Source organism: Thalassophryne amazonica, chromosome 14 (assembly GCF_902500255.1).
Source record: "Thalassophryne amazonica chromosome 14, fThaAma1.1, whole genome shotgun sequence".
Taxonomy (NCBI): domain Eukaryota; kingdom Metazoa; phylum Chordata; class Actinopteri; order Batrachoidiformes; family Batrachoididae; genus Thalassophryne; species Thalassophryne amazonica.
This window is the reverse complement of record NC_047116.1, coordinates 88,216,039-88,243,288: the sequence shown is the minus strand read 5'-3', so window position 1 is coordinate 88,243,288 and position 27,250 is coordinate 88,216,039. Positions and strand designations below refer to the sequence as shown.

The 27,250-nt window shown below is 40.1% G+C and overlaps 1 protein-coding gene across 4 annotated transcripts in view; it reads left to right on the top strand.

Annotated features, from left to right (window-relative positions):
* Positions 1–27,250, top strand: part of col6a3 (collagen, type VI, alpha 3) — a 61,615-nt gene that overhangs the window by 6,691 nt on the left and 27,674 nt on the right. For 2 of the 4 annotated variants that reach the window (XM_034186697.1, XM_034186695.1), the window contains exons 10-40: positions 114–713; positions 953–1,552; positions 1,757–2,356; positions 2,596–3,195; positions 3,400–3,999; positions 6,210–6,821; positions 7,185–7,799; positions 8,035–8,628; positions 8,927–9,550; positions 9,775–10,371; positions 10,533–11,144; positions 11,326–11,660; positions 11,751–11,829; positions 12,364–12,509; positions 12,606–12,698; positions 14,157–14,210; positions 14,420–14,491; positions 16,264–16,290; positions 16,372–16,416; positions 17,502–17,555; positions 17,687–17,749; positions 18,020–18,085; positions 18,188–18,241; positions 18,324–18,359; positions 18,449–18,511; positions 22,056–22,118; positions 22,450–22,512; positions 22,835–22,897; positions 26,562–26,612; positions 26,901–26,936; positions 27,088–27,150. In XM_034186697.1, the coding sequence (XP_034042588.1) occupies positions 114–713; positions 953–1,552; positions 1,757–2,356; positions 2,596–3,195; positions 3,400–3,999; positions 6,210–6,821; positions 7,185–7,799; positions 8,035–8,628; positions 8,927–9,550; positions 9,775–10,371; positions 10,533–11,144; positions 11,326–11,660; positions 11,751–11,829; positions 12,364–12,509; positions 12,606–12,698; positions 14,157–14,210; positions 14,420–14,491; positions 16,264–16,290; positions 16,372–16,416; positions 17,502–17,555; positions 17,687–17,749; positions 18,020–18,085; positions 18,188–18,241; positions 18,324–18,359; positions 18,449–18,511; positions 22,056–22,118; positions 22,450–22,512; positions 22,835–22,897; positions 26,562–26,612; positions 26,901–26,936; positions 27,088–27,150 (8,180 nt within the window). The remainder of the gene's footprint in view (positions 1–113; positions 714–952; positions 1,553–1,756; positions 2,357–2,595; positions 3,196–3,399; positions 4,000–6,209; positions 6,822–7,184; positions 7,800–8,034; positions 8,629–8,926; positions 9,551–9,774; positions 10,372–10,532; positions 11,145–11,325; positions 11,661–11,750; positions 11,830–12,363; positions 12,510–12,605; positions 12,699–14,156; positions 14,211–14,419; positions 14,492–16,263; positions 16,291–16,371; positions 16,417–17,501; positions 17,556–17,686; positions 17,750–18,019; positions 18,086–18,187; positions 18,242–18,323; positions 18,360–18,448; positions 18,512–22,055; positions 22,119–22,449; positions 22,513–22,834; positions 22,898–26,561; positions 26,613–26,900; positions 26,937–27,087; positions 27,151–27,250) is intronic. The other 2 variants (XM_034186698.1, XM_034186699.1) reach the window with 2 other exon arrangements.

Here is a 27,250-nt window from a genome sequence, read left to right as displayed (position 1 = left end):
GTCTTGTGACAGGGTGGAGAGTGTAAAGATTAAATGTTGAGACCACATTTCATCATGTGACGAAATCTTTTGATACTTCAAAGTAAATATGTCTCAATTTCTATGGTTTTTAGTCGAGAAAGAGCCACGAGGAAGAGACATTGTGTTCTTGCTGGATGGATCTGATGGTACTCGAACTGGATTCTCAGCTATGCGTGACTTTGTCCAAAGAATAGTTGAGACAATGAGTGTGGATGACAACAGAGACCGTGTCTCAGTGGTCCAATACAGCAGGGATCCATCCGTCCACTTCTATTTGAACACTTACACAACCAAAGCTGAGATCCTTAACACTGTCAGAGGACTGAGGCATAAGGGGGGAAGACCTCTCAACACTGGAGCAGCTCTCCAGTACTTGAGGGATAATGTCTTCACAGCCCCTGCTGGAAGCAGGAGCCTGAAAGGAGTTCCACAAATCCTAATCTTGTTAAATGGTGGAAGGTCTTTTGACAATGTTGACGCACCAGCCTCTGCCCTGAAACAGATGGGTGTCTTGATATATCCAATTGGCAACAGGGGCTCTGACAGCAGAGAACTGCAGAAGATATCCCATGATCCCCGTTCAGCTGTAACTGTGACTGAATTTACTGACCTTCCAAGTGTCCAACAGCAAATTGAATCCTCCTTGGGGGTTGTGGTGACTGACATCACTCCAGAATCAACAACTGTATTTGGTATGTTCACAAGCCTGTCTTGTTGTTGGCTTGAAAGGCCACATCAGATGTACTGAGACCAAGAATTAAGTGTCTTTTCTAAGTTACGTTCATGTCTTTGTATTCAAGTTGAGGAATGCTTTCTGTTTGGAAATCACATGATCAATTTGAGGTCTTGTGTAAAAATATCCTCTTCGTGAGTCTTCTAGAGGCATTATTTTACAACAGTATTTATTGGTTGTCTTCGCATCTTTTCTCAGTTCAACCTGACATGGTCAAAAAGGATATTGTATTCCTTCTGGATGGTTCAGATGGCACAAGGAATGGCTTCCCTGCTATGCGAGATCTTGTTGAGAGAGTGGTGGAAAAACTCAGTGTGGGAGAAAACAATGACCGTGTCTCTGTTGTCCAGTACAGCAGAGATACAGAAGTTCATTTCTACTTGAACACCTACAAAACCAGAGAGGATGTTGTTGATTCAGTGAGAGGGCTGCGACACAGAGGAGGCAGACCCCTCAACACTGGAGCAGCCTTGCAATACGTAGGAGACCATGTGTTTACAAACACTTCTGGAAGTAGGCGGCTGCAAGGGGTTCCACAGTTGTTGATCCTGTTATCTGGTGGAAGGTCATTTGACAATGTTGATACCCCAGCCTCTGCGCTCAAACAGCAGGGCATCTTTGCAGTTGGCATTGGAACTAGGACCTCTGACAGGAGAGAACTGCAGAAAATATCATATGACCCAACGTATGCCCTCTTAGTTTCTGAGTTCAATGATCTCCCCGATGTCCAAGAACAGCTCTTTTCTGTTTTGAGTACAATGCCAGCAAGGGTCACACCCATGCCACCAACAGTTATTGGTAAGGAATTCATGTTTTATTTCACCTATTCTTCTGATAATGTAGACATTGCCAAATTTAGTCTGTGTCAGGCAGTATCACTTAGATGATAGTCTTGTGACAGGGTGGAGAGTGTAAAGATTAAATGTTGAGACCACATTTCATCATGTGACGAAATCTTTTGATACTTCAAAGTAAATATCTCTCAATTTCTATGGTTTTTAGTCGAGAAAGAGCCACGAGGAAGAGACATTGTGTTCTTGCTGGATGGATCTGATGGTACTCGAACTGGATTCTCAGCTATGCGTGACTTTGTCCAAAGAATAGTTGAGACAATGAGTGTGGATGACAACAGAGACCGTGTCTCAGTGGTCCAATACAGCAGGGATCCATCCGTCCACTTCTATTTGAACACTTACACAACCAAAGCTGAGATCCTTAACACTGTCAGAGGACTGAGGCATAAGGGGGGAAGACCTCTCAACACTGGAGCAGCTCTCCAGTACTTGAGGGATAATGTCTTCACAGCCCCTGCTGGAAGCAGGAGCCTGAAAGGAGTTCCACAAATCCTAATCTTGTTAAATGGTGGAAGGTCTTTTGACAATGTTGACACTCCAGCCTCTGCCCTGAAACAGATGGGTGTCTTGATATATCCAATTGGCAACAGGGGCTCTGACAGCAGAGAACTGCAGAAGATATCCCATGATCCCCGTTCAGCTGTAACTGTGACTGAATTTACTGACCTTCCAAGTGTCCAACAGCAAATTGAATCCTCCTTGGGGGTTGTGGTGACTGACATCACTCCAGAATCAACAACTGTATTTGGTATGTTCACAAGCCTGTCTTGTTGTTGGCTTGAAAGGCCACATCAGATGTACTGAGACCAAGAATTAAGTGTCTTTTCTAAGTTACGTTCATGTCTTTGTATTCAAGTTGAGGAATGCTTTCTGTTTGGAAATCACATGATCAATTTGAGGTCTTGTGTAAAAATATCCTTTTCGTGAGTCTTCTAGAGGCATTATTTTACAACAGTATTTATTGGTTGTCTTTGCATCTTTTCTCAGTTCAACCTGACATGGTCAAAAAGGATATTGTATTCCTTCTGGATGGTTCAGATGGCACAAGGAATGGCTTCCCTGCTATGCGAGATCTTGTTGAGAGAGTGGTGGAAAAACTCAGTGTGGGAGAAAACAATGACCGTGTCTCTGTTGTCCAGTACAGCAGAGATACAGAAGTTCATTTCTACTTGAACACCTACAAAACCAGAGAGGATGTTGTTGATTCAGTGAGAGGGCTGCGACACAGAGGAGGCAGACCCCTCAACACTGGAGCAGCCTTGCAATACGTAGGAGACCATGTGTTTACAAACACTTCTGGAAGTAGGCGGCTGCAAGGGGTTCCACAGTTGTTGATCCTGTTATCTGGTGGAAGGTCATTTGACAATGTTGATACCCCAGCCTCTGCGCTCAAACAGCAGGGCATCTTTGCAGTTGGCATTGGAACTAGGACCTCTGACAGGAGAGAACTGCAGAAAATATCATATGACCCAACGTATGCCCTCTTAGTTTCTGAGTTCAGTGATCTCCCCGATGTCCAAGAACAGCTCTTTTCTGTTTTGAGTACAATGCCAGCAAGGGTCACACCCATGCCACCAACAGTTATTGGTAAGGAATTCATGTTTTATTTCACCTATTCTTCTGATAATGTAGACATTGCCAAATTTAGTCTGTGTCAGTCAGTATCACTTAGATGATAGTCTTGTGACAGGGTGGAGAGTGTAAAGATTAAATGTTGAGACCACATTTCATCATGTGACGAAATCTTTTGATACTTCAAAGTAAATATCTCTCAATTTCTATGGTTTTTAGTCGAGAAAGAGCCACGAGGAAGAGACATTGTGTTCTTGCTGGATGGATCTGATGGTACTCGAACTGGATTCTCAGCTATGCGTGACTTTGTCCAAAGAATAGTTGAGACAATGAGTGTGGATGACAACAGAGACCGTGTCTCAGTGGTCCAATACAGCAGGGATCCATCCGTCCACTTCTATTTGAACACTTACACAACCAAAGCTGAGATCCTTAACACTGTCAGAGGACTGAGGCATAAGGGGGGAAGACCTCTCAACACTGGAGCAGCTCTCCAGTACTTGAGGGATAATGTCTTCACAGCCCCTGCTGGAAGCAGGAGCCTGAAAGGAGTTCCACAAATCCTAATCTTGTTAAATGGTGGAAGGTCTTTTGACAATGTTGACGCTCCAGCCTCTGCCCTGAAACAGATGGGTGTCTTGATATATCCAATTGGAAACAGGGGATCTGACAGCAGAGAACTACAGAAGATATCCCATGATCCCCGTTCAGCTGTAACTGTGACCGAATTTACTGACCTTCCAAGTGTCCAACAGCAAATTGAGTCCTCCTTGGGGGTTGTGGTGACTGACATCACTCCAGAACCAACAACTGTATTTGGTATGTTCACAAGCATGTCTTGTTGTTGGCTTGAAAGGCCACATCAGATGTACTGAGACCAAGAATTAAGTGTCCTTTCTAAGTTACGTGCATGTGTTTGTATTAAAGTTGAGCAATGGTTTCTGTTTGGAAATCACATGATCAATGTGAGGTATTTTGTACATTTTTGTTGTGTCACCCAGAGGCATTATTCTGCAGCAATATTTTTTGCTTGTCTTGACATTTTTTTCTTTGTTCAACCTGACATGGTTAAAAAGGATGCAATTCTGTTTGATCATCTGCCCTGGATGATTCATTGAGAGGACTGTAACGCAGAAGAGGCAAACCCCAACACTACAGCAGCCTGACAGTATTTCAGAGCTGAAATTATTGAGAGTGGAAATAAAAGCCCTCATTCCAAAACCACAAACCATGTCATTGTAAATAAAATGTTAAAAAAAAAATCCTAATTTTATTTTTCTCTTCCTCTTTTGGTCTTCACTTCCATAATGAGAAATTACCTTGTTTCATATTTTGTCCATTATGGTAAATAGAAATATTTTATTTTGATGCTTTCAAGTTATAAGGGAAAGGGAAGTTTGAGGTGTCCTGCTGGAGCTGTTACCCCACAACCTTATCCTGGATAAACAGTTTCAGGTGAAATGAGATTTAAAGTTATTATGAAAAAAAAGTGGCCCAAAATGTCAGCAGTGTAATGCTTACAAGGTGTAGAACCTTACCCTTTTGAAATATTTAAAATATCACTTTTGAATATTTGCTGATTGATATAAATTGTGTTTTTTATGATTCTTTTCCTTCATACCACACCTCACCACAACACCTGAAAGAAGACAGCAAGCATAAGTTGTACAACAATAATAATCACAATTGTAAATTGTATTACATTCCTGACAATTTTGTGTCCTTTGTTGTTATATCCATTTAAACAATGTTGTCCGGTTTGTGGCTTTTTCCCACTGGGCAGATTTTTTGTTCCATTTCTGATTTGTGCCTTTGTCTACCATAGCACAAGCTTGCATGATTTTAGGGTTTATAACCGTTTTAACCTTTAAATTTACTCACTTTACCAGCAAAAAAAAAAAAAAATGTTAGCGGACTGAAAGTTAATGGAAGGTAATTGTCCAGTTAATGGTTTTCAAAGTTAGCTGAAAAGCTAATCTGCTAACAATAACATTAGCTTCACTAATTAGCGGATTATTGGAACTATGCCCCTGACTGCTTTTAAATTAAAATTTTCCCAATTAAAAAAAATGGTTTTGCAACATAACTCTTCAATCTTAACATTGCAGAAGATTCTGTGAACTTTGCAGTATCAGTGGAAACTCTGATTGAGATGCTGAGATAAATCAGAATGTCCTGGTTTGTGATTGTTCTGGATAAAGGCTAAGATCCAGCCTTTCAATGGTTTCTTGGATTTGGCCATCACACATTTCTCTTTGTGTGGCTGCACTTGCGGAGATATTCCAGTCCATTATCTCCGCAGGGACATTGGGTCATCAGGTTGCTGCACAGAGGTGTTTGGAAATGCCTATATTTTTGGCGGACTACGAAGATCCACATCTTTAGGGTGATGGGGTTTCCTGTCTTCCTGTGTTGTTGTGATACATAGACACTATACAGTGACCAAAGGTGACAGCTTGATGTCTTTGGTACTGGATTTCGTCAGAGGATCCCAGGGTACTGCTCAAAAGACTTTGTGTCAAAGTTGCAGTTACTTTGGCTACTAAGATGAAAATATCAATTACATTGTGTGTGAACATTAGTTGATCTAGCCCCCAGGCACTTCATTATTGAGGACCCCCAATGACTGAAAGAGGCCAAGCTTATGTTAATGTTTCTCCTGGTTGCTGCAGCATATATATATATATATATATATATATATATATATATATATATATATATATATATATATATATATATTTAATTTACTATAAAGTGTCCATCTTCTTCACACCATTTTATCATCATTTGTGTTACAAATGCAATTAATCAAATTCAGATGATGGTGTTGGTGGGGGGAGCATTTGAACATTCACAGGATTTCATTTATTTATTTTCTTTCTTTTTTATTGACTGCTACTTGGAAAGAGCATGCTTTTCGTTGCAAATAAGACAGGAAGAGTCAAATAAAAGACTGAATTGATACAGAATATGCAATCATTTCTAAAGCAATTGCAGCAAATGATGTTATTTTTCTGTTCTTGTTTCAGCTGAGTCTCAAGGCCCCCGGAAGGACATTGTTTTCCTTGTGGATGGTTCTGATGGTGTTGGACGGGAATTTCCGATCATCCAGGAATTTATCCGCAGGGTTGTGGAGAGTCTTAATGTTGGTGACAACAGGATCCAGATTGGAGTGGTTCAGTATAGTGACACCGCATCGGCTGACATGTATCTGAACACACATACAACCAAAGAAGGTGTCTTGAATGCCGTCAGGGGGATGAGGCAACGCAGAGGGAGAAGGCGTAATCTGGGTCAGGCTTTGGAGTTCATCAGCCAAGATGTTCTGACAATGTCACGTGGAAGCAGGAAGCAAGAGGGTGTACCGCAGTTTGTAATTGTTGTCTCCAGTGGAGATTCTACAGATGACATCACTCGTGCCGCATCATCTCTCAAACAATCAAGAGTTATTCCCTTCAGCATTGGAACCAGGGATGTCAACCCAGCAGAGCTCCAGGTGGTGTCATATGTTACAAACTTTGCCTACCCTGTAGATGACCTACCTGGACTTTACACAGTCCAAGAAAACTTGATCACCACTCTTACCGAGTTGTCAGATGATGAAATCGCCAGAATGCGCCCAGTATTCCCAACCACTGACGGTAACTTTACACAACAGCATATTTATTTTCTATTGACAGAACGATTGAAGTTCTTTTTAAAATGTTTTTCTGTGGTCAGATTTTCTCTATTTCTTTCCTTATTTTTTATGCTAAAATTTTTGATATCACATTCTCTCTCTTACAGCAATTGGTTTGCCTTCCTCTAAAAAGGATGGCATATTCATTTTGGTTGATGGCAGTATCACTATCATTTGTGCCTTTTTAATGTTTGTCTGTGTGTGTGTGTGTGTGTGTGTGTGTGTGTGTGTGTGTGTGTGTGTGTGTGTGTGTGTGTGTGTGTGTGTGTGTGTGTGTGTGTGTGTGTGTGTGTGTGTGTGTGTGTGTGTGTGTGTGAATTTACAGTTACCACACAAGAACCCACTGGAGGAGAAAAGAGGGATGTTGTCTTTCTAATTGATGGAAGAAGTGCAATGCGTAGCGATTTTCCCTCCATCCGTGAAATGATAGGAAGAATTGTAGAGAAGCTGGATGTGGGACCCGATAAGGTCCAAATTTCAGTGGTGCAGTACAGTGATAAACCAACTGTGGAGTTTCTTCTGAATGAATTCTCATCCAAAGATGAAGTGCGCCGGGCTGTGTCAAGACTTCGAAGCAGGGGTGGGACACAGCTAAACACTGGACGTGCTCTTGAATATGTCTCCAGAAACATCTACCAGAGGTCAGCAGGAAGCCGTATTGAAGAAGGTGTTCCTCAGTTCCTCATTCTTATTACTGGTGGCAAGTCCACAGATGATGTTTCTGCTCCAGCTGACCAACTTAAGAGGGACCATGTAGCACCTGTGGCGATTGGCTCAAGGAATGCAGACCCTGATGAGCTGAGGCAGATATCCCTGAATCCTGAACTTGTATATACAGTTGACACATTCCAACAGCTTCCCAGAGTGGAGCAACAGCTCATTACTTCAGTCAACACAATGACCGCTGACGATATCAGGCGTAGTTATGTTCCACCCTCAGGTAAGATACATTTGAACTTTTCAAGTTTTCAATGTTACTTTACTAATAGATTAATTTCTTCATGGATTTTATAATTGAAACTAAAATATATTTGTTAAGATGGAAAGTTGGCCCTTGTGGGAGGAATTTTCATGATTCTATACTATTAAATTAGAATGTGTTCATAATTAATTTTCTGCTGCTGTTTGAAGTAATTCAATGGGATGCCTCTTTGTTGATTTGTTGCACCCTACAGTTCCCTTAGATCTCGGAAGAAAGGACATTATTTTCCTCATTGATGGCTCTGACAGTACAGGTCCTGTTGGCACTGCCCATATCCGTGACTTCATCCTAAACATTGTCCAGCAACTTGATGTACAGCCTGATCAGATACAGGTGGCTCTTGTTCAGTATGCAGACAGAGTTAAAACTGAGTTTTCTCTGAACTCACACAACAAGCCAGATATTATCGCTGCCATCAAAAAGCTCCATCCTATGGGTGGACGGTCTTCAAATCTGGCTGATGCCATTGAGTATGTCATACAGCGTGAGTTAAAGACCTCTGCTGGGGTTCGTCCAACTGAGGCCTCCCAGCATCTTGTTGTTCTGACAGGAGATCGTTCCCCCCAAGATGTTTCTACATATGGTCCTCGCCTTAAAAATGCTCGGGTCAACTGCATTGGTGTTGGGGCTGAGAATGCTGACAGAGAGCAGCTAACCCAAATTGCTAAGAGCTCAGATGATGTACTTCAGGTTCCTGCATTCCCTGGCCTGCAAACAATCCAGAACAGGGTTATTTCCAGATTAAGAGGGACCCTCCCCGAAATTCGCACTGACTATGAGGAACCTAGTGAGTTGCCCAAAACTGGATATCTGTTATATACATACACTCTGTGACTGTCTTTTCAAATCAATATCAATGACCAGAGATTATGTTTCTGTGGTCAGGTTTTCTTTATTTCTTCTCTTCTTTTTTATGATAACATTTTTGATATCTCATTTTCTGTCTTACAGCAGGTGGCCTGCCTTCCCCCAAAAAGGCTGACATAGTGTTTTTGATTGATAACAGCATCGTTATCATTCTTGCGTTATTAATGTTTCTTTGTGTGTGTGTGTGTGTGTGTGTGTGTGTGTGTGTGAATTTACAGTTGTCACACCAGCACCCACTGGAGGAGAAAAGAGGGACGTGGTATTTCTAATTGATGGCACAAACGCAGTTCGAAGCGAGTTCCCCTCCATCCGTGAAATGATAAGAAGAGTTGTAGAGAAGCTGGATGTGGGACTGGACAACGTCCGAATTTCTGTGGTGCAATACAGTGATAAACCAACTGTGGAGTTTCTTCTGAATGAATTCTCATCCAAAGATGAAGTGCGCCGGGCTGTGTCAAGACTTCGAAGCAAGGGTGGGACAGAGCTAAACACAGGTCGTGCTCTTGAATATGTCTCCAGAAACATCTACCAGAGGTCAGCAGGAAGCCGTATTGAAGAAGGTGTTCCTCAGTTCCTCATTCTTGTTACTGGTGGCAAGTCCACAGATGATGTTTCTGCTCCAGCTGAGCAACTTAAGAAGAACCATGTAGCACCCGTGGCGATTGGCTCAAGGAATGCGGACCCCGATGAGCTGAGACAGATATCTTTGAAGCCTGAACTTGTATATACAGTTGACACTTTCCAACAGCTTCCCAGAGTGGAGCAACAGCTCATTACTTCAGTCAACACAATGACCGCTGACGATATCACCCGTAGTTATGTTCCACCCTCAGTGCCCTCAAGTAAGATATATTTGAACTTTTCAAGTTTTCAATGTTACTTTAATAAAATATTAATTTCTTCATGGATTTTATAAGTGAAACTAAAATATATTTGTGAAAATGGAAAGTTGGCCCTTATGGGAGGAACGTTTCATGATTCTATAATATTAAATTAGAATGTGTTCATAATTAATTTTCTGCTGTTGTTTAAAATTGCCTCTTTGTTGATTTGTTGCACTCTACAGGTCCCTTAGATCTAGGAAAAAAGGACATTATTTTCCTCATTGATGGCTCTGACAGTACAGGTCCTGTTGGCACTGCCCATATCCGTGACTTCATCCTCAACATTGTCCAGCAACTTGATGTACAGCCTGATCAGATACAGGTGGCTCTTGTTCAGTATGCAGACAGAGTTAAAACTGAGTTTTCTCTGAACTCACACAACAACAAGCCAGATGTTATCGCTGCCATCAAAAAGCTCCGTCATATGGGTGGACGGTCTTCAAATCTGGCTGATGCCATTGAATATGTCATACAGCGTGAGTTAAAGGCCTCTGCTGGGGTTCGTCCAACTGAGGCCTCCCAGCATCTTGTTGTTCTCACAGGAGATCGTTCCCCCCAAGATGTTTCTCTATATGGTCCTCGGCTTAAAAATGCTCGGGTCAACTGCATTGGTGTTGGGGCTGAGAATGCTGACAGAGAGCAGCTAACCCAAATTGCCAAGAGCTCAGATGATGTACTTCAGGTTCCTGCATTCCCTGGCCTGCAAACAATCCAGAACAGTGTTATTTCCAGATTAAGAGGGACCCTCCCTGAAATATCCACGGACTATGAGGAACCTAGTGAGTTGTCCAAATTTGGAGAAGTTATATACATACACTGTGTGACTGTGTCCTTTCAAATCAATATAAATAACCAGAGTTTATGTTTCTGTGGTCATGTTTTCTCTATTTCTTCTTTTTTTTATGCTAACATTTTTGGTATCTCATTCTTTGTCTTACAGCAGGTGGCCTGCCTTCCCCAAAAAAGGCTGACATAGTGTTTTTGGTTGATGGCTCCATTAATTTAGGAAGGGACAACTTCAAATTAGTGATGGAGTTTATAATCAACCTAATAGATTTGTTCTTCAGTGATAGAGACAACCTTCAGTTTGCCCTGGCACATTATGCCACAGATGTGACTGATGTCTTCTACCTCAACACATACAAGAACAAACAAGACATTCTCAATGCCATCAGCCAAGTTGACTACAAAGGTGGACGTCGTATTAACACGGGTGCAGCAATTCGTCACATTCAAGACAATCACTTCACCAAAGAAAAAGGTAGCAGGATGGAGGACGGGGTTCCACAAATCCTAATGGTTATCAAGGGGGGACCTTCAGCCGATGACAGCAAAACTGCAGCCCTTGGTCTGAAGAAAACTGGTGTCAGAATCTTTGCTGTAGGCGTTGGTGATATTGAAAATGAGCTAGAAAACATTGCAAGTGAGTCCACCACTGTTGCTCGAGCCAGTACCTTCCAGGACCTCTCAGAACTCAATGAGCAAATCCTGGAGACTTTGGATGATGAAGTGAAGGGGACATTGTGTCAAACTGTAGCAGAAGCTCCAAAAAGTAAGCCACATGGTCATTTCCCCCGTGTGCAACGTGAAACTTTTTTTATAACATTTTGAAATGACATATAATTGTACAATTGAAGTGATTTATAATAAACTGGATTTGAGAAGGATTTCTTCATGCTTTTTGTTTGACCAAATGAGCAGCTATCCAAATATGACTGTGCTGTTTCTCACAGGCTGCAACGTGGAGGTGTTAGTGGGCTTTGATGTGTCTGCTCAGAACATTTTCACTGCTCAGCCCAACCTTCAGAAACACATGGAAGCCATTCTGAATAGGATTTCCAAAATAGCCAGCATCAGTTGCTCATCCGGACAGATTCCCTCTGTGCAAGTGGGCATACTGGCTATGGACTCTACCAATACTCCTGTCCAGGTAGACTTCACAAGCAATGCTTCTGAGCTTATTGAGGCCTTCAGGACCTTCCACAGCCGAGGCCCCTTTGTACTCAATGGAAAAACCATCTCAGCTTATGCTGAAAGGTTCAAGAACAGACAGGACGATGCTGTCAAGGTGGGTAATTGAAACCGATTAATCATAGCAATAAGAATACTCATAAAAAAATCTGATGACCAATAAAGCCCACTTGCTTTTCCCCTGAAGGTTGTTATTCACCTCACCGATGGTCTTGATCAACTAGATGCTGATATGAAAGCACAAGTTGAAAACCTTCAGCAGTCAGGTAACAGATTATTTTAATAGCCCTTGATAGGTCTTTATCTTGACAAATGTTTTACCTTCTGGGGTGCAAAGAGTTTTCTAGATTTAACTATATTTTCAGTAATTCCCCTTTTAAGCCACTTTTTTTTTTACAATATCAGCTTTGAGAATGTGTGTCACGTACACGTAACTTCACTCTAAATCTGAAAAAAAAAATTAGTTTTTAGAAAGTGCTTCAAACGTTGAATGATAATACACTTTTGTTCATTTAGATGAACTGTTTTTTTTTTGTGCTAGAAATGGGTCTGAAACAAGAGGTGACACCCTGTAGTGTCAGGAAGTGGTCAGTCTGTGTGGGATTCTGTCACTGATCCATTAACAGAAACATAACAAAAAAACAGAGTGGGATGAGGGGACATCCATTGACCTGAGAGCATTAAATCATATTGTTTTGCATGTTAATATTCCCTCATGGCTTCATTAAAGTTAACTCACTGTTCCTAATTATGTCAAAATACAACAGATTTGCAATCTGCCTCTTATATGTTCCAATTAGGAGTAAGCAGTTTTCTCTTGGTTGGCTTGGAGAGGGTACCACAGTTTGAGGAAGCCGTGGCGCTGGAGTTTGGTCGAGGCTTCAGATACACCAGACCTTTACGCATCAACATTGTGGACCTAGACTATGAGCTTTTGGAAGAACTGGTTTGTATACCTAAATTACTTGTATTTGATTAATTAATTAATTGTATTTGTTGCATTCATTAAATGTGTATTTGAATTTTATTTGTTTTTGCTTAGAACAACATTGCAGAAAGGGAGTGCTGTGGAGTTCCATGCAAATGCACTGGTACCAGAGGAGATCGAGGAGCAGTTGGACTTCCAGGAACTAAGGTTTTCAAATTCACAACAACAAAATGCATTGAAGTTACAAACTCATCAAGTGTGGTTTCACCTTTGTAAGGTTAATTCAATAAAGCAACTTATAACTGAGGGAAAATACATGCTGGTAACAAATTAACAGACACAACACCAGTCAGTGTAAAAGTAATCATCTACACTGACCTGTAGAGGAATGTTTTGCATTTCGTTAGCGGTTAGCTTGCACTAGCTTGGGTACGCACTTGTTGTTTTTTGTTTTACATTCCTAGTACATTATTAATATATTACTTCATACTTTTCATTAATCGTGTGTGAGCCATGTCCGTAAGTTAGAGCAGCTTCTTAGTGGAGTTCGATGTTACGGGCAGTCCAGATGAGGTTAGTGTTGGGCCTGCTAGCGCGCCCATCAGCATTGGCTTAGAAATGCTGACTGCAGAGGACGACGACGTCCAGACAGTTGTTAGGCAGATGAAGTCACATGAGGCTTGGTGCCCAGTTGTGGTACCTGGATCACACTCACCACTACTAACTGTGAACCAGTTTTCTGTTTTGGATATGCCTGTTGTTAGCCCTTTGAGCCCATGGGTGACGTCCACCCCTACTTCCAGGCTGAAATGCTGGGCATTAGCAATAGGGGATTCTATCACCCACAAAGTTACAGATGCCAGGTGACATTAAATGTATTTCTGGGGCCAGAGCTCCCAACATTGCCTCTCATCTTAGTGTGCTGATGCTGCAGAATGGCAGACAAAGGAACATGACACTAGATATTGCCACATAGTTATTCACGACTGCACCAATGATATTAGAATGAAGCACTCTGAGGTCACAAAAATGGACACAGAGAGGACTTGTGAATTTGCCAGAAAGATGTGTCAGCATCAGTTAATAGTCTTTGGTCCTCTCCCTTCCCGGGGTTAGCAGGCTGACATCGTTAAATATGTGGCTGCCGCAATTTTATAGACAGCAAGGCTTTAGTTTTATTGATAACTGGCCTTCGTTTTGGGGCTGCCATGGCTTCCTGATGCCGGATGATCTTCACCCTACCGGGGAAGGCTACGCCATCTTGTCTACAAACACAGATCGAGCTCTACAGGAAGGGTAACATTAGGACTTTACAGCAGGACATGGAGCAGGCGATTACAGACCCTGCAGGGCTCATGACAAATGTTTGTATTTCTCTATGAGGATAACTAACATAACTAATTTTCTTGATCTGTTATTGGCTAACTAATGTTAGGACAGGATCTCCCAGTTGTCATTGTATCATTCTCACTATGACTGAAAGTTTTTCAGTCAGTTAGCACAAGCCTTGTTGTTGATGTTGGTCCAGTGGCTATGAAGCTGTGACTTCAGTGACACAGCTCGATGAATGCTGATGGTCAGTTTTGCGGTATTTTCCTAAAAAGTCACTTCCCCCTTCAAGATTGCTGAAGAGGAATAAAAGCTAATACTGATTTTCCTTTTCAGGGTAACCCAGGAGCAGCAGGAAGCCCGGGACATCCTGGAGATGAGGGCGGCCCTGTAAGTTTAATATCCTTGCTAATGTATATGTTTCCAAATCAAAAGGATTCTGTTGACTGTTGCACTCAACATTTCTGAATTGTAATTGATAAAAAAAAAAATCATTTAAAAACTGTCAGCTTAATTTGCTGTCTTTTGTTTTATATACTTTGTGATCTCACCACCTTGTCATTTGGTTGCTACATTTTATCTTCAATCTGTCATGACAGGGAGAGCGAGGACCCCCTGGTGTGAATGGAACTCAGGGATTCCAGGGATGTCCTGGGCAAAGAGGTGTCAAGGTAAAAATCAATAAATAAATAAAAATCAGACTTTATTAATTCAGTTCAACAACTTGCATGTAAGCATATTTATTGTAACAGCAGCAGTTTGATGGCCAGGCTCCCGTCACATCACTCCCTACAGATGCTTGCTTAAGATAAAAGGCATGATGATACACACATTTAGATACACACATTTTCTCCCCAGTTGGAGCCCACAGGTGCATGCTTGGGTTGAGGTGGAGCGGTGCATTAACGTAACTTTAATGATTTGCTGTTAGGCACTCAAGATAGTACAGAAACTTTCTTCCCTGATTACTCCACCTTTCATAATATGTCAAGAATTAATCGTATGCTGATATTTTACTAATACTGCATCAAGATCGATGATTGTTCTGGAGACCATGTTCAATAGTGACATGGATATCCTTGCATGTACAATGACAATAAAAGCACTTCTTTTATTATAACATCAGCGACTGGTATAAGGTGAACAAAATGTGCAAAATTCATGGAAAACAAGTTTTTGGGCCACTCATACTCTGACGATCAGCCTGGTGTTTGCCAATGGAAAGTGTTTACTGTTGACCACCACCAAGGTCCACCAGACTCAGCAGGAGCTGAGTCAACGTCAGTCGGGCAACGCTGATATTCGTCACTGTTCTAGAAAAATTTTCAACATACTTTTAATCTTTGAAGTTCATGCTAGAACACCAACAAGAGTTGAGGTCCACTACCGATATGTCGCCTCCGCTAGTACGTTGTTACTGCTCTGTTCCCCTCCGCTGCCCAATTCTAGAGGCTTGACTGGACGCACCACCTCCTCTGAATCCCTTGGGCATGAAGAAATATGTTGAAATGTGAAGGAATATGTAGAACCTGCCTCAATGATGCAGTCGCAATCGAAAAGTTACGTTGAGTTAATATGGGGTACGTCACCTGACATCACAAGGGTTGCGTTGACAATCAGCTTCGCCAAGCTATGCTACTGCTCCGAGAAGTGTGCTAGAAATGTGCCCGCCCTCCGGAAGTGGCAATTAACCATCATCTTGTGTGAGACAGTGGACCAAATGCTGAGTTCCACCTGTACAACGGTGCCCTCCGCTGGGCTACATTGTCCTACATTGGACACAGGAAATGTAGACCCCTGGAGCGCACCTTAGCTGGCGATTCACAGAGATTTTTGTCAATCTGGTACGTTGGCCACTTCACCTTAAAACATGAATTGACTCTATGTATTGGTTCAGAAACATAGCTCGCTGAAAAAGAATCACATCTTTCTTGATGGGACAAGACTTGAACATGTAACCTCTGACAGCCTCCTTGGTGTTATTATTCAGAATGACCTGTCAGAAATGATATTTTTATCAATGTACTTAGTGTTTGTTATTGTATTTGACCATCATGAAAAGAGATTTTGTCATTTTGATGTCTGTCATTTTATTTCATAATCTATCATGTGATTGGGATTAAATAAAGTACAGAAGATGAACCAGCAGCGGTGCATAGTCAGCATTTGACAAGTACAGGAGCTGCTGGGAAATTTTGCAGCTTGAATGGCCCGCCCTGTTTAGAGGGTATTTTACTGGCTGCATGACAATTTGTTTTCAGATGAGGTATGTGGTAATTATGTGAACAAAGCATGTTAGTGCATATGAAGCAATCACTTGATTTGTCGACTAGAACTAGCCCACAGGCTTGCTTCAGTTATCTGCAACATAAGTTTTGTTTTCATTTTTGTATGGAATAGAAAATAGGTATAATACTTGTGTGTGTGTCTGTGTGTGATGTAGGGTTCCCGTGGGTACTCAGGAGAAAAGGTGAGAAGTGTTTCTTTTTTAAACTTCATTATATATATTACATTATACATCTATTACACAACTAACCTTATCATTATACAGGGTGAAAATGGAGAACTTGGTCTTGATGGTATCAATGGTGAAGAAGTAAGTATTATGTATTTGTTTGTCACAATTTATTCATTAGTAAAAACACACATTTATACACACACACACACACACACACACACACACACACACACACACACACACACACACACACACACACACACACACACACACACACACACACACTCTCTCTCTCTCTCTCTCTCTCTCTCTCTCTCTCTCTCTATATATATATATACTAGTACCATACTATATGGTACTATTATAGTAATTGCTGGTAATTTCTTATGGTAACTGATGTAAATGAAGTCCAAAAGATATAACTTGTAAATGCACATAAATACACATAGTAACCTGGAAATGTTCATGTATCCATCTCGTGACTCATCTGTAGAAAACTGGATGTAATAGAGATGGTTTACTTGTGTTACACTAAAGGGTACCATTACGAATGCAACCTATCATTTTTGGTTTAATATTTTGTTTCTTTTCTGTCATGTTGTGGAAATTAGCTTTCAATGTGAGTTTAAAGGGCATCATTTTAGAAATTTTTATATACAGAATCTTAAATATTTTTTCCAAAAATTTGATGTCATTTCAACATTTAGACGGGTCATAGATCGAGGGTTCACATACATTCTCTTGCCACTGTAGCAATATTTATAATGAATGAAAATGTCAGCTCCTCTGTCTGCTTAATGACCAAAATCAATTGTTTGAAATACGAGAAAGCTTATCAATATTTTGTAGCATTTTTGATTCTTGATTTTTGTTAACAAAATCATGTTTAGAATGTTTTGCATCGTAAGTGGACATGAAACAAAAATAGTGCCAAAGAGCACTTTTGGTGTTATTTAGCACCTTTATAACACAGAAAAGTGCTGCATGGCACCAAAAATGGTTCCCCTATTATTTCAAGCCAAAGAACAACTTTAATGCTGTTTGGCATGATTTTTTGTTTTGTGTGTACAGAGTATATACAGTTAAATCCAGGATTGGACTATAGTAGGGTGTCAGGTGAATCACATGTCCTTGTTGCAGATGTGTTTTATATTTGTGTGTATTTTTAAATTTATATTATGCATAGATGCTGGCCTTTAATTCACACTGACTATATTTTTCAGGGCAAAAGCGGAGTGACTGGACCTCCTGGAGAAAGAGGAAATCCTGGTAGAAGAGTGAGTTCCTGGATGCATTGTTATCTTATTGTTTTCTTTAAATAAAGAAATAAATAAACAAATAAAACACTTTCCATCTCTTGTGCTCAGTGCTGCTGAGTGCTTACTCAGGTTGTGTATTTTGCTTTTAGGGCCCAAAAGGTGCCAAAGGACAAGCAGGAGATGGAGGAGAACTTGGAATCAGAGGAGATCCGGTGAGAATCCTGTGCATTAACCAAATTCTGAATGAAAGTTGTGTTTATCGTCAAAATGAACATTATTGGTTGCATACAAAATTATAAAAATAGGTTCTCTGCAGAACATTATGTGCATTAATTAATTATGACTAAGTGAAAATTCTGACTGACTGTGTGCAATTTTGTGAAGATACGTAAGAATGTTTTCTAGATCAGCTATCTCAATAGTTTTTAAAATGCTTAAGAATGTTTCACTATGAAGTTCTAAATGTCATTCCTGTTAATTAGGGTGTATCAGGACAAGATAACATCCAGAGAGGACCAAAGGGAGACCCTGGTGATGCTGGACCAGTGGTAATAATAAAATTAATTCGCTTGTGTCTTTAGTGTTGCTGTGGTTTGGAATTGTATGACATTATATTACTATTACTTAAGATATTTATTCTGAAATAATAGGGAGACCCTGGTGAGGATGGAGAGGACGGAGAACCTGGTGATCCTGGAAGAACGGTAACAACTGTTTGACGTATGTTTGCATTTATTTATAGTCTATCAAAATACATATCAAGACTAATCTGTACTCATTTTTAAGGGACCTGGTGGCAGGAGAGGCCCCCCTGGAGTGCCTGTAAGTTTGCACTGTTTTAAATTGATCATGCTAAAGGACTACAATTTAAGCCATTAACTTTGTTATTTTTGCTGATTGCTTGTCATTAGGGAAATCCTGGAAGGCCAGGTGCTGACGGTGTGCTGGGAGAACTTGGCATTGCAGGAATAAGGGTAAACACATCTTCATTCTTATATAATTTACACTGCAGGTATCAAAACGTGTTTTACAGCAAGCTATTCTTTGATTGATTGAAAAGGTTGATGTACTTATCTTTTCAGTAAGGTAAAACATTTCATTATCTGTTAGTTTTATATTTTTTATACCAAATGCAGAAAACTTACAAAAAATGAAACAAACAAACAAACAACAACAACAACAAAAAACATACACACATCTGCATCGATTCAACAATGGGTAGATGCATTAAAAAAATCTTGCAAATTGAAAAAACATGCTTGCAGACACAGAGACCAATCAGACGTAACCTGCAGCAATGTACCCATTTCATATAATTAACGTGTCTGCTGCAAATTCACACATCACACCCAAAACACAGATGCCACAACATAATGGGAGTTCTTAAACACAAACGTGTTTATACCCGGAAGACTTTATATTTAACTGTGGGGTCATTAAGTCGATTGTGGCAATCTGCTTGTTTTCTTAACCTAGTTGGCAAAGCTGAGCAAGATTATTTCATTTATTGATGATTTTATTTTGAAATTAGCTGTATTTTCAAAATTTATTATTTTATTTTGCAATGCTCAGTTAATGTCTGCTGGGCAGAAAACAGTTTTTGTGTTGTTTCTCCTATGGTTCTTTGGATCTTTGCAGCACATGTTGCACGTGTTGTCTCAATTTTCTACACACGTTACCACATTAAATTGTAGGTTACATTTGTATTCTTTTATTTTTTGTAAATTTGCAAGATTTTTTTGTCATGCAACTAACTTGTCGAATTGATGCAGGTGTTTTTTGGGTGTATTTATAAGCGTTTAAAGCATTTGCTAGTTTTGTGGCTCCTATCAGCCTCCGTACTTATGGCTTAATGATAGCAGTACTATGAGGGGCGATTGAGATGTTTTGAGCCTGTCCCAGAAAAAATTGGGCGTGGATCTCCATCTTTTGCATTCTGAGAATTCAACATTTCTCAATATTGCACCCAGTGAGTCAAAACTTCACACATTCTCAAGAAATGTTGTTTTATCAGAATGCGAAAAATGGATAAGAACGCCTTGCTTTTTCTTGGTTAGGCTCCAAACTTCTCAATTGCCCTTCCTATGGAGGGTATGCATGTGACATAGTCAAAGCCAGAAGCAAACAGTATACAGCATACAGCAGCTGTGGTTGCTCATCCCTAAACTGTGTTGTCAGCTCTCACAAGGTGGACAATGGGACAGTCCACAGATTTAGACTCAAACAGAAAAAACATCTAGAAACCTAACTGTTCTAGTCTGTTTTCAGCCTGTTGGAGCTCTGTGAGGCTGTTTAATTAATGATCGTTAATGCCAAACCCGCGTTTTGTGAATTAACGTCGGTAAAACGTCGGCACAAACTCCCACATTTGTGATAAAACATTGACAGTCATTAAAGGAAGTTACTTTGGCATGAAAAGTATTTAACGTGTATTTTACCTGCATGTCTCACTAAGTAGGAGGAACAACATAATCTAACCCATGCGCTGTAAATCCGTGTGATTTTCATTTCCGCCATTCAAAAAACAAAACTGTGCACAAAGCAACTCACCTTTGCTGAGTTATGATTGTTCACGGACCCCGCAACAAATTATTTGTATCCCTGACAATATAGTTGTAGATGTCTGTTTACTGAATATCACTGATGCATTCGTATGCCAATAGCTCCGCAAACATCTGCAAAAAATACGAGTGGTAAAACGTATTCATAAATATGAAAGAACAGGCTCTTAATAATTATTAACTATTGCATACTGTATTTTTTTCTCAAGATTTGCTTTTGCATAAGTTTGAAAAAACAACAGATCATAAGTTTAGGATAAATTACTTATCATGAATTAAATTTTTGAAGTGGCACTAATGACAACACTCATACTGAACATAATTTCGCTTGCATAGAGTGATTTTGGAGATCAAGCAATAATTGCAGATGGGCTTTCTGAGGTCCCAGATAGCTTTTCTGATTTCCTTTTCTAACTTTCAGAATTTAGTAAATTAGCATATGGTCCATTGATACTTATGTGTAGACACTAGTCCCTAGAGGAAACTATTTTTGGTTTCAAATCTGGGCAAATGCAGTTCCAGAAAATTCCGAATGTGACAAACAAGAAACAGGTGTTGTAAACAAGTCAATGCTGCTAAAAATACAAACTTGCAAAAATAAATATACTATTCTGACATGCTTTTGCACATAAGACTGGCATTGCATGTTTCAAGTACACACATATATGTCAGAAGGTGGGGGGACATACCATATTCTGTCCCCCCGGTTGAAAAGGTGGGGGGGCATGTCCCCCCTATCCCCCACCAAATTGCGCCCATGGCTGTATGATGCTGTAATGCAGAGGAAGCCTTTTCTGCGTACATGCCACAGTTGGAGTCGCTTGAGGTATGCTAAAGCACATTTGGACAAGCCAGCTTCAATTTGGAATAAGGTAATGTGGACTGATGAAACTAAAATTGGGTTATTTGGACATAAGGGGCGGTATTCATGGCTGAAAAAGAACACAGCATTCCAAGAAAAACACTTGCTACCTATAGTAAAATTTGGAGGTGGTTCCATCATGCTGTGTGGCTGTGTGGCCAGTGCAGGTACTGGGAATCTTGTTAAAGTTGAGGGTCACATGGATTCTAGTCAATATCAGCAGATTTTTGAGAACAATGTTCATGAATCAGTGACAAAGTTGAAGTTGCGCCAGGGCTGGATCTTTCAACAAGTCAACGACCCTCAACACTGCTCAAAATCTACTAAGGAATTCATGCAGAGGAACAAGTACAACATTCTGGAATGGCCATCTCAGTCCCCAGACCTGAATATTATTGAAAATCTGTGGTGTGATTTTAAGTGGACTGTCCATGCTTGGAAACCAACAAACCTGAGATGTTTTGTAAAGAAGAATGGTCCAAAATACCTTCAACCAGAATCCAGACTCTCATTTGAAGCTATAGGAAGCATTTAGAGGCTGTTATTTCTGCAAAAGAAGGATCTACTAAATATTAATGTATTTTTTTCTGTTGGCGTGCCCAAATTTATGCACCTGCCTAATTTTCTTTAAAGAATTATTGCACACTTTCTGTAAATCCTACAAACTTCATTTCACTTCTCAAATATCACTGTGTTTGTCTGCTATATTTAACTGAAATTGCTGATCCAAACAACCAATGATTTATAAAGGAAAATCATGGAAATCATCAGGGGTGCCCAAACTTTTACATACAACTGTATGTTGCTGGTAATTTGCCATGCTGTGTCTCAGATCCAATACGTATCCATATGTGGATTTCATTTTGCACCGGATGCCCTTCCTGACACAACTCCACATAACATGGAGAATGTGCACAGATGGTCTTGAACAAGAAATCGTCTGTTTTGGAAGCAAGCATATTAGTCATTTGGATAAACGTTCCCTTGAGTTGCTTATTGATTCATTTTTTAAGATTAAATGCATGAAATCATAAAAATATGCCTGAGAGTTTTACAACATGATGTCTTCTGGATTGTCTTATTGTCTTTTTCAAGGGTCCACCTGGATCAAGAGGTGTACCAGGAAAGAAAGGGGAGGTGGGAAACCCTGGACCCAGAGTGAGTGAAGATGATTTGTCACTCCAATGAGAGAGAGAGAGAGAGAGAGAGAGAGAGAGAGAGAGAGAGAGAGAGAGAGAGAGAGAGAGAGAGAGAGAGAGAGAGAGAATATACCAAAGGGACTCATAAAATAGAAATACTAAAAAATAAATAAAATGCACAAACAAACAGTACTGTGTTCCCACATATCACAGGCAGAAGTGCAGATCGGTTGCATACATGCTATTATATAAAGTTAAACTTGTAGAATTGTACCTTGTGTACTTTGGTTGGATTATTTCTTCTGTGAAAAGTGGTAGCTTTCACTTTAACATCTGATTTTCTGTTTAAGGGTCCTGGAGGTGTACAGGGTCCCCCTGGAGAAAAAGGTAGAAGAGGACCTCTTGGTCGAAAGGTACCAAATGGAACATAATTTGGCAGAGCCGGTGTTCTTCCATAACGGCTTTAGTTTATAAACACACGCCTTCCACCTTCCTCTCTCATACTGCTGGACACGCATATGTGATCTATTTGAGCAAACATGAAAATGCTATAAGAAAAACGTTAAGGCCCCGACATTTACTACAGAAAAAAACACATGAACTCCATTAAATCTGAAGAACCTGACCTAATAGCTGTGAGAACTATTTTATAAATATCTTTGAATTGTTGCCTGATCCAAAGTACTGTACTTTATGTTTATTTTGTCATCTCACTGGCTTGCTGTACTTTTACAGGGAGAGCCTGGAGACCCGGGAGCAAGAGGTGTTCAGGGACCTGTTGGCCCCAGAGGAGAGTCTGTAAGAATGAAACCAGTTTTCATCTGTACATAACATAATATGAAAAATAAAAGCCTGACATGCGCTGCAATAATATGTCTTGGGTCGGACAAAAGAAAAAAAATGATGATTCCTTTGTGACTTAATGCAGCTAATATTTGCAGCTCCAGTTCATCTTCAAACCTTAATGTATGCAGCAATTTTCATTGTGCTGCTGTGTTGTGTTAAAATAAATCTTGACTATATATATATATATATATATATATATATATATATATATATATATATATATATATATATATATATGAATGAATGACAGGAAATTTACACATCAGTGATCGACATGTTCTTGGGTTTCTGTGAACTTTGGCCTCAACTTTAATATTTAAATGTTCTGAGAAATCTTTTCTAAGCCCCATCAAATAGCTCAAAGCTCATGCATGCACGTGCCATCAGCACAGCTGCCAGCAGAATTTCCTGCCTTTCCTTTTGGGCATCTATCTAAAAATCCATATGTTTCATGTCTTTTTTCACTTCATGGTAGATTTGTTTGGCTTTTTATAAATACTCAAGCCCATGCATGATAAATTCATAGACAAAACATGCCACAAATAAGAACCCAGAATGATTTACATTTTCTGTGAGATGGATTTTTGTCATGTGTGAGTGTGTGTATGTGTGGGCACATTAGGGGGCCACTGCTCTTATGGCGACCTGCAACAGGTGTCCGCATCTGTTTGTTTGTAGCTGCAACATATACGAGGTCTATTAGATAAGAAACTAACACTTTTATTTTTTTTTAACTATATGGATTTGAATGACGTGCGATTACACCAATCATGCTTGAACCCTCGTGCGCATGCGTGAGTTTTTTCACGCGTGTCGGTGACGTCATTTCCCTGTGAGATGTGAGATGTGGTCCAGCCCTCTCGGCTGAATTCCTTTGTTTCACACGCTGCTCGAGACGGCGCGCGTTGCTTTATCAAAATTTTTTCTGGACCTGTGAGGAATATCCGAGTGGACACTATTCGAGAAATTAAACTTGTTTTCGATTTAAAGTTTAACGGCTGATGAGAGATTATGGGGTGTTTCTGTCGGTGTAAGGACTTCCCACGGAGCGGGACGTCGCGCAGTGCTTCCAGGCGCCGCCGTCGGCCTGTTTCGACCTGAAAACATCCTAATTTAAGGCTTAATTCACCCAGGACGTCATGAGAGAACAGAGAAGATTCAGAAGAGGCCGGCATGAGGACTTTATGCGGACATTCCACTGTTTAAGGACATTTTTTAATGAAAGACGTGCGTGCGACTCGGCGAATCTGTGTGCGCCGTGACAGGAAAAACACCTCTGTGTTGAAAACCATTTGTAAAATTCAGGCGGCTTTTGATGGCTTTCAACAAGTGAGTAACTGAGAAATTGTTTAATAGCTTGGGCATGTTCCAACTTGCCCGTTAAGTTTCCAACGGAGGTGTTTTTCCTGTCGCGACCCCCGCGGTCGGGTCCGGCCCGACATGCGACTCTGCCCGCACGTTCTTTCATTACAAAATGTCCGTTAACAATGGAATGTCCGAATAAACTCTTCATGCCGACTTCTTCTGAAAGTTCTCTGTTCTCTGACGAGTTCCTGGGTCAACAGAGCCTGAAATGTGGAAGTTTTCAACTTGAAACGGCGAGTCGCTGCCGCCTCAAAGCGCAGATCGCCGTCAGGCACCGTGGGCCGTCCTTACGGCGACACTACCAGACCAAAATCTCTCATCAGCCCTTAAAATTTTTACCGAAAACCAGCTGAATTTATCGAATGGTGTCCACTCAGTTGTGCCTTACAGTTTTGAAAAAATTTTTATCAAACAAAGCAGCAGTCTCTGAGCCATTCCTAAACAATGAAAAAATTGACGAGAGGGTGGGCCACTCCTCACTCAAAGACTGCCCACAGGCGAATGACGTAACCGACAGGCGTGAAAAAACTCTTGCATGCCCACGAGGGTTCAAGCATGTCTGATGTAATCACACGTGATTCAAATCCATATGGTTTTTGACAAAAATAATAAGGTCGGATACTTTTCTAACAGACCTCGTATATGATAAGCGGCAGGTCAGGGGTAAGGCTAAACAAATTTTGAACTGCCCCAAGCACCTACTCTTTGTGGAGTTTAACTTGCTTCCCTCAGGTCTCCGTTTTAGGCTACCTAAGTTAACAACTAGATGTGCCAAGGATTCTTGTATTCCTGTGGCTACTAGGAACCTGAATTCATTGGATTGACATCTCTTGAATTTTTTATACAGTATGATATTATTTATGTATTTATTCCTGTCTATGTTCATTATGACAGATTTACCTGTGTACTGTCTAATTGGATTCTCTCACTGGTTTGGGGGAAAAAACAGTGTTTCTAATGTTGTGTGTGTCTTGTGTTGTATGTACAATGATGTTGACATCTGGTGGTGCTTTTTTGTATATGTGTCTCAGACATTCTACTCCACTCTAAATTTACTTTTTTATAAGGATAAACAAAGTGAAACTTGAACTTGACACATAATGTGCATAAAAACAATGAACATGTCCCAGTTGCCCATTAGTAGTGAATTAATATCAATATGTAAAATATATGTCCACTTTTTGTCTTCAGAAATACAAAATGTTTTTGGTGATAATATTATTTTAGGTCATCTTCTGCAAGTTAGGTTACACTTAATTAGGTTTTGACAATCATTATATGATTGAGTGATCATTGGTAACTGTTTGTCATCCTCTTAATTTTTAAAATTAAATTTGAAAATTAGTAATTGTTTACTCTTATGAAAAAAGCTTTCATTTTTTTTTTTTTTTTTTTTGGATGAGTGATGTTTAGACATTTCAAATAGGTTATTTGTTGGCCTACTGATGAAGACAAACCTTTTAAACACTACATTTTAATCTTAAGATTGTAGACCGCCTAAAACCGTTACAGAGTACGGTATATGACACCTTGTTTCCACTGTACTAAGTTTGTGGCAAGCGCTATCTAAAAACCTTTGTTGAAAGGCAGGTCAATGCATTTGCATGCTTTTAATATATTTTTCATTCTTAGCTGTCCTTCGAGTTGAACCAAGATACAGCATTGTTACTTCATCAATGAATATACAGTACACCAATACAGTATAAGACTGAAGTACACAGTCAGTTGCATTTCCTATTTTGTCATATTACTATAGGGCCACCTGCCTCCCCTGACCATACGTCACTGGCCAAGGGATGATGAGGACTCATAATAAAAAATATGCGATTCACACTGTGACCCCAGACTGTACCTAAAATCCTGATCCAGAATCCAGATCTGGATCACCTCCAAAATTCATTGGAGTCTTTCATGGCCTAATATCTGTCTGTGGTGCAAATTTGGTGAGAATCCGTGAAGTAGTTTTGACATAATCCTGCTAACAGACAGAGAGACAGAAAGACAAATAAATAAATAAATAAATAAAGCCAATGATTTTATTACATCCTTGGCAGATGTAACAAAGTGGTTCAGTTTTGGAAAGAATTTATTAACTATCAGGGCCACACAGAACCATATATTATGGTAACACTGAATTACAAAGAATAAATTTGCATGATTCTGTGTCAAACATGGAAGAAGACGGTAAAAAGCTGAATCAGTACACATTTAACAAAACTTATTGGTCAACATTTTCTTATTTTATTGATAGGGTCAAGATGGCAGTGATGGATTTGGGGAACCAGGTCCAGATGGAAGAAGGGTAAGTGAATAGTGACATTTTATGAAAATGTGATGAACTTTGCATGTCCTCATAAAGTTAGGTTTAATTTTAGTCGAAACTGAATTTAAATTTAAATGTGGAGATCAAATTATGTGTATGTTACAATCACAACTTTTTTCATCACTTATAGTCAATGATGTCATCCTGTTATGATGACAGCTGGATATCTGTATTCACATCCAGGACACCATCCTTACTGAAATAAAAAGAATATTATTTGCCTAAAAATTAAATGTATACACTCCTATGCCTTCATTTTGCCTTCAGGGTGATGCAGGATTCCCGGGCTTCCCAGGACCAAAGGTAACACTGAGAACATTATTGAGCCACAGCTCAAATGATAACAGTAGTTTCAATATGCTGCCTGTTGTCATACAGCGAGTACAAACTGGCAAGTGTGCCTGTCAAATGGTGTCTGTGCTTTGTTTTTAACCATCTTTTTCAATCATTGTAGGGAGCAGCTGGTGATGCTGGGTCCAAAGGAGGACCTGGACCCAGAGGAAATCGTGGCCAGAGGGTGAGTGTAGCGGCACCTAAGACATTATTAGTCTACACATCTGTAAAGGTTTTTGTTCTTGGAGTAAATCACAGCCCACACAGTACTGGTGAATGGCACA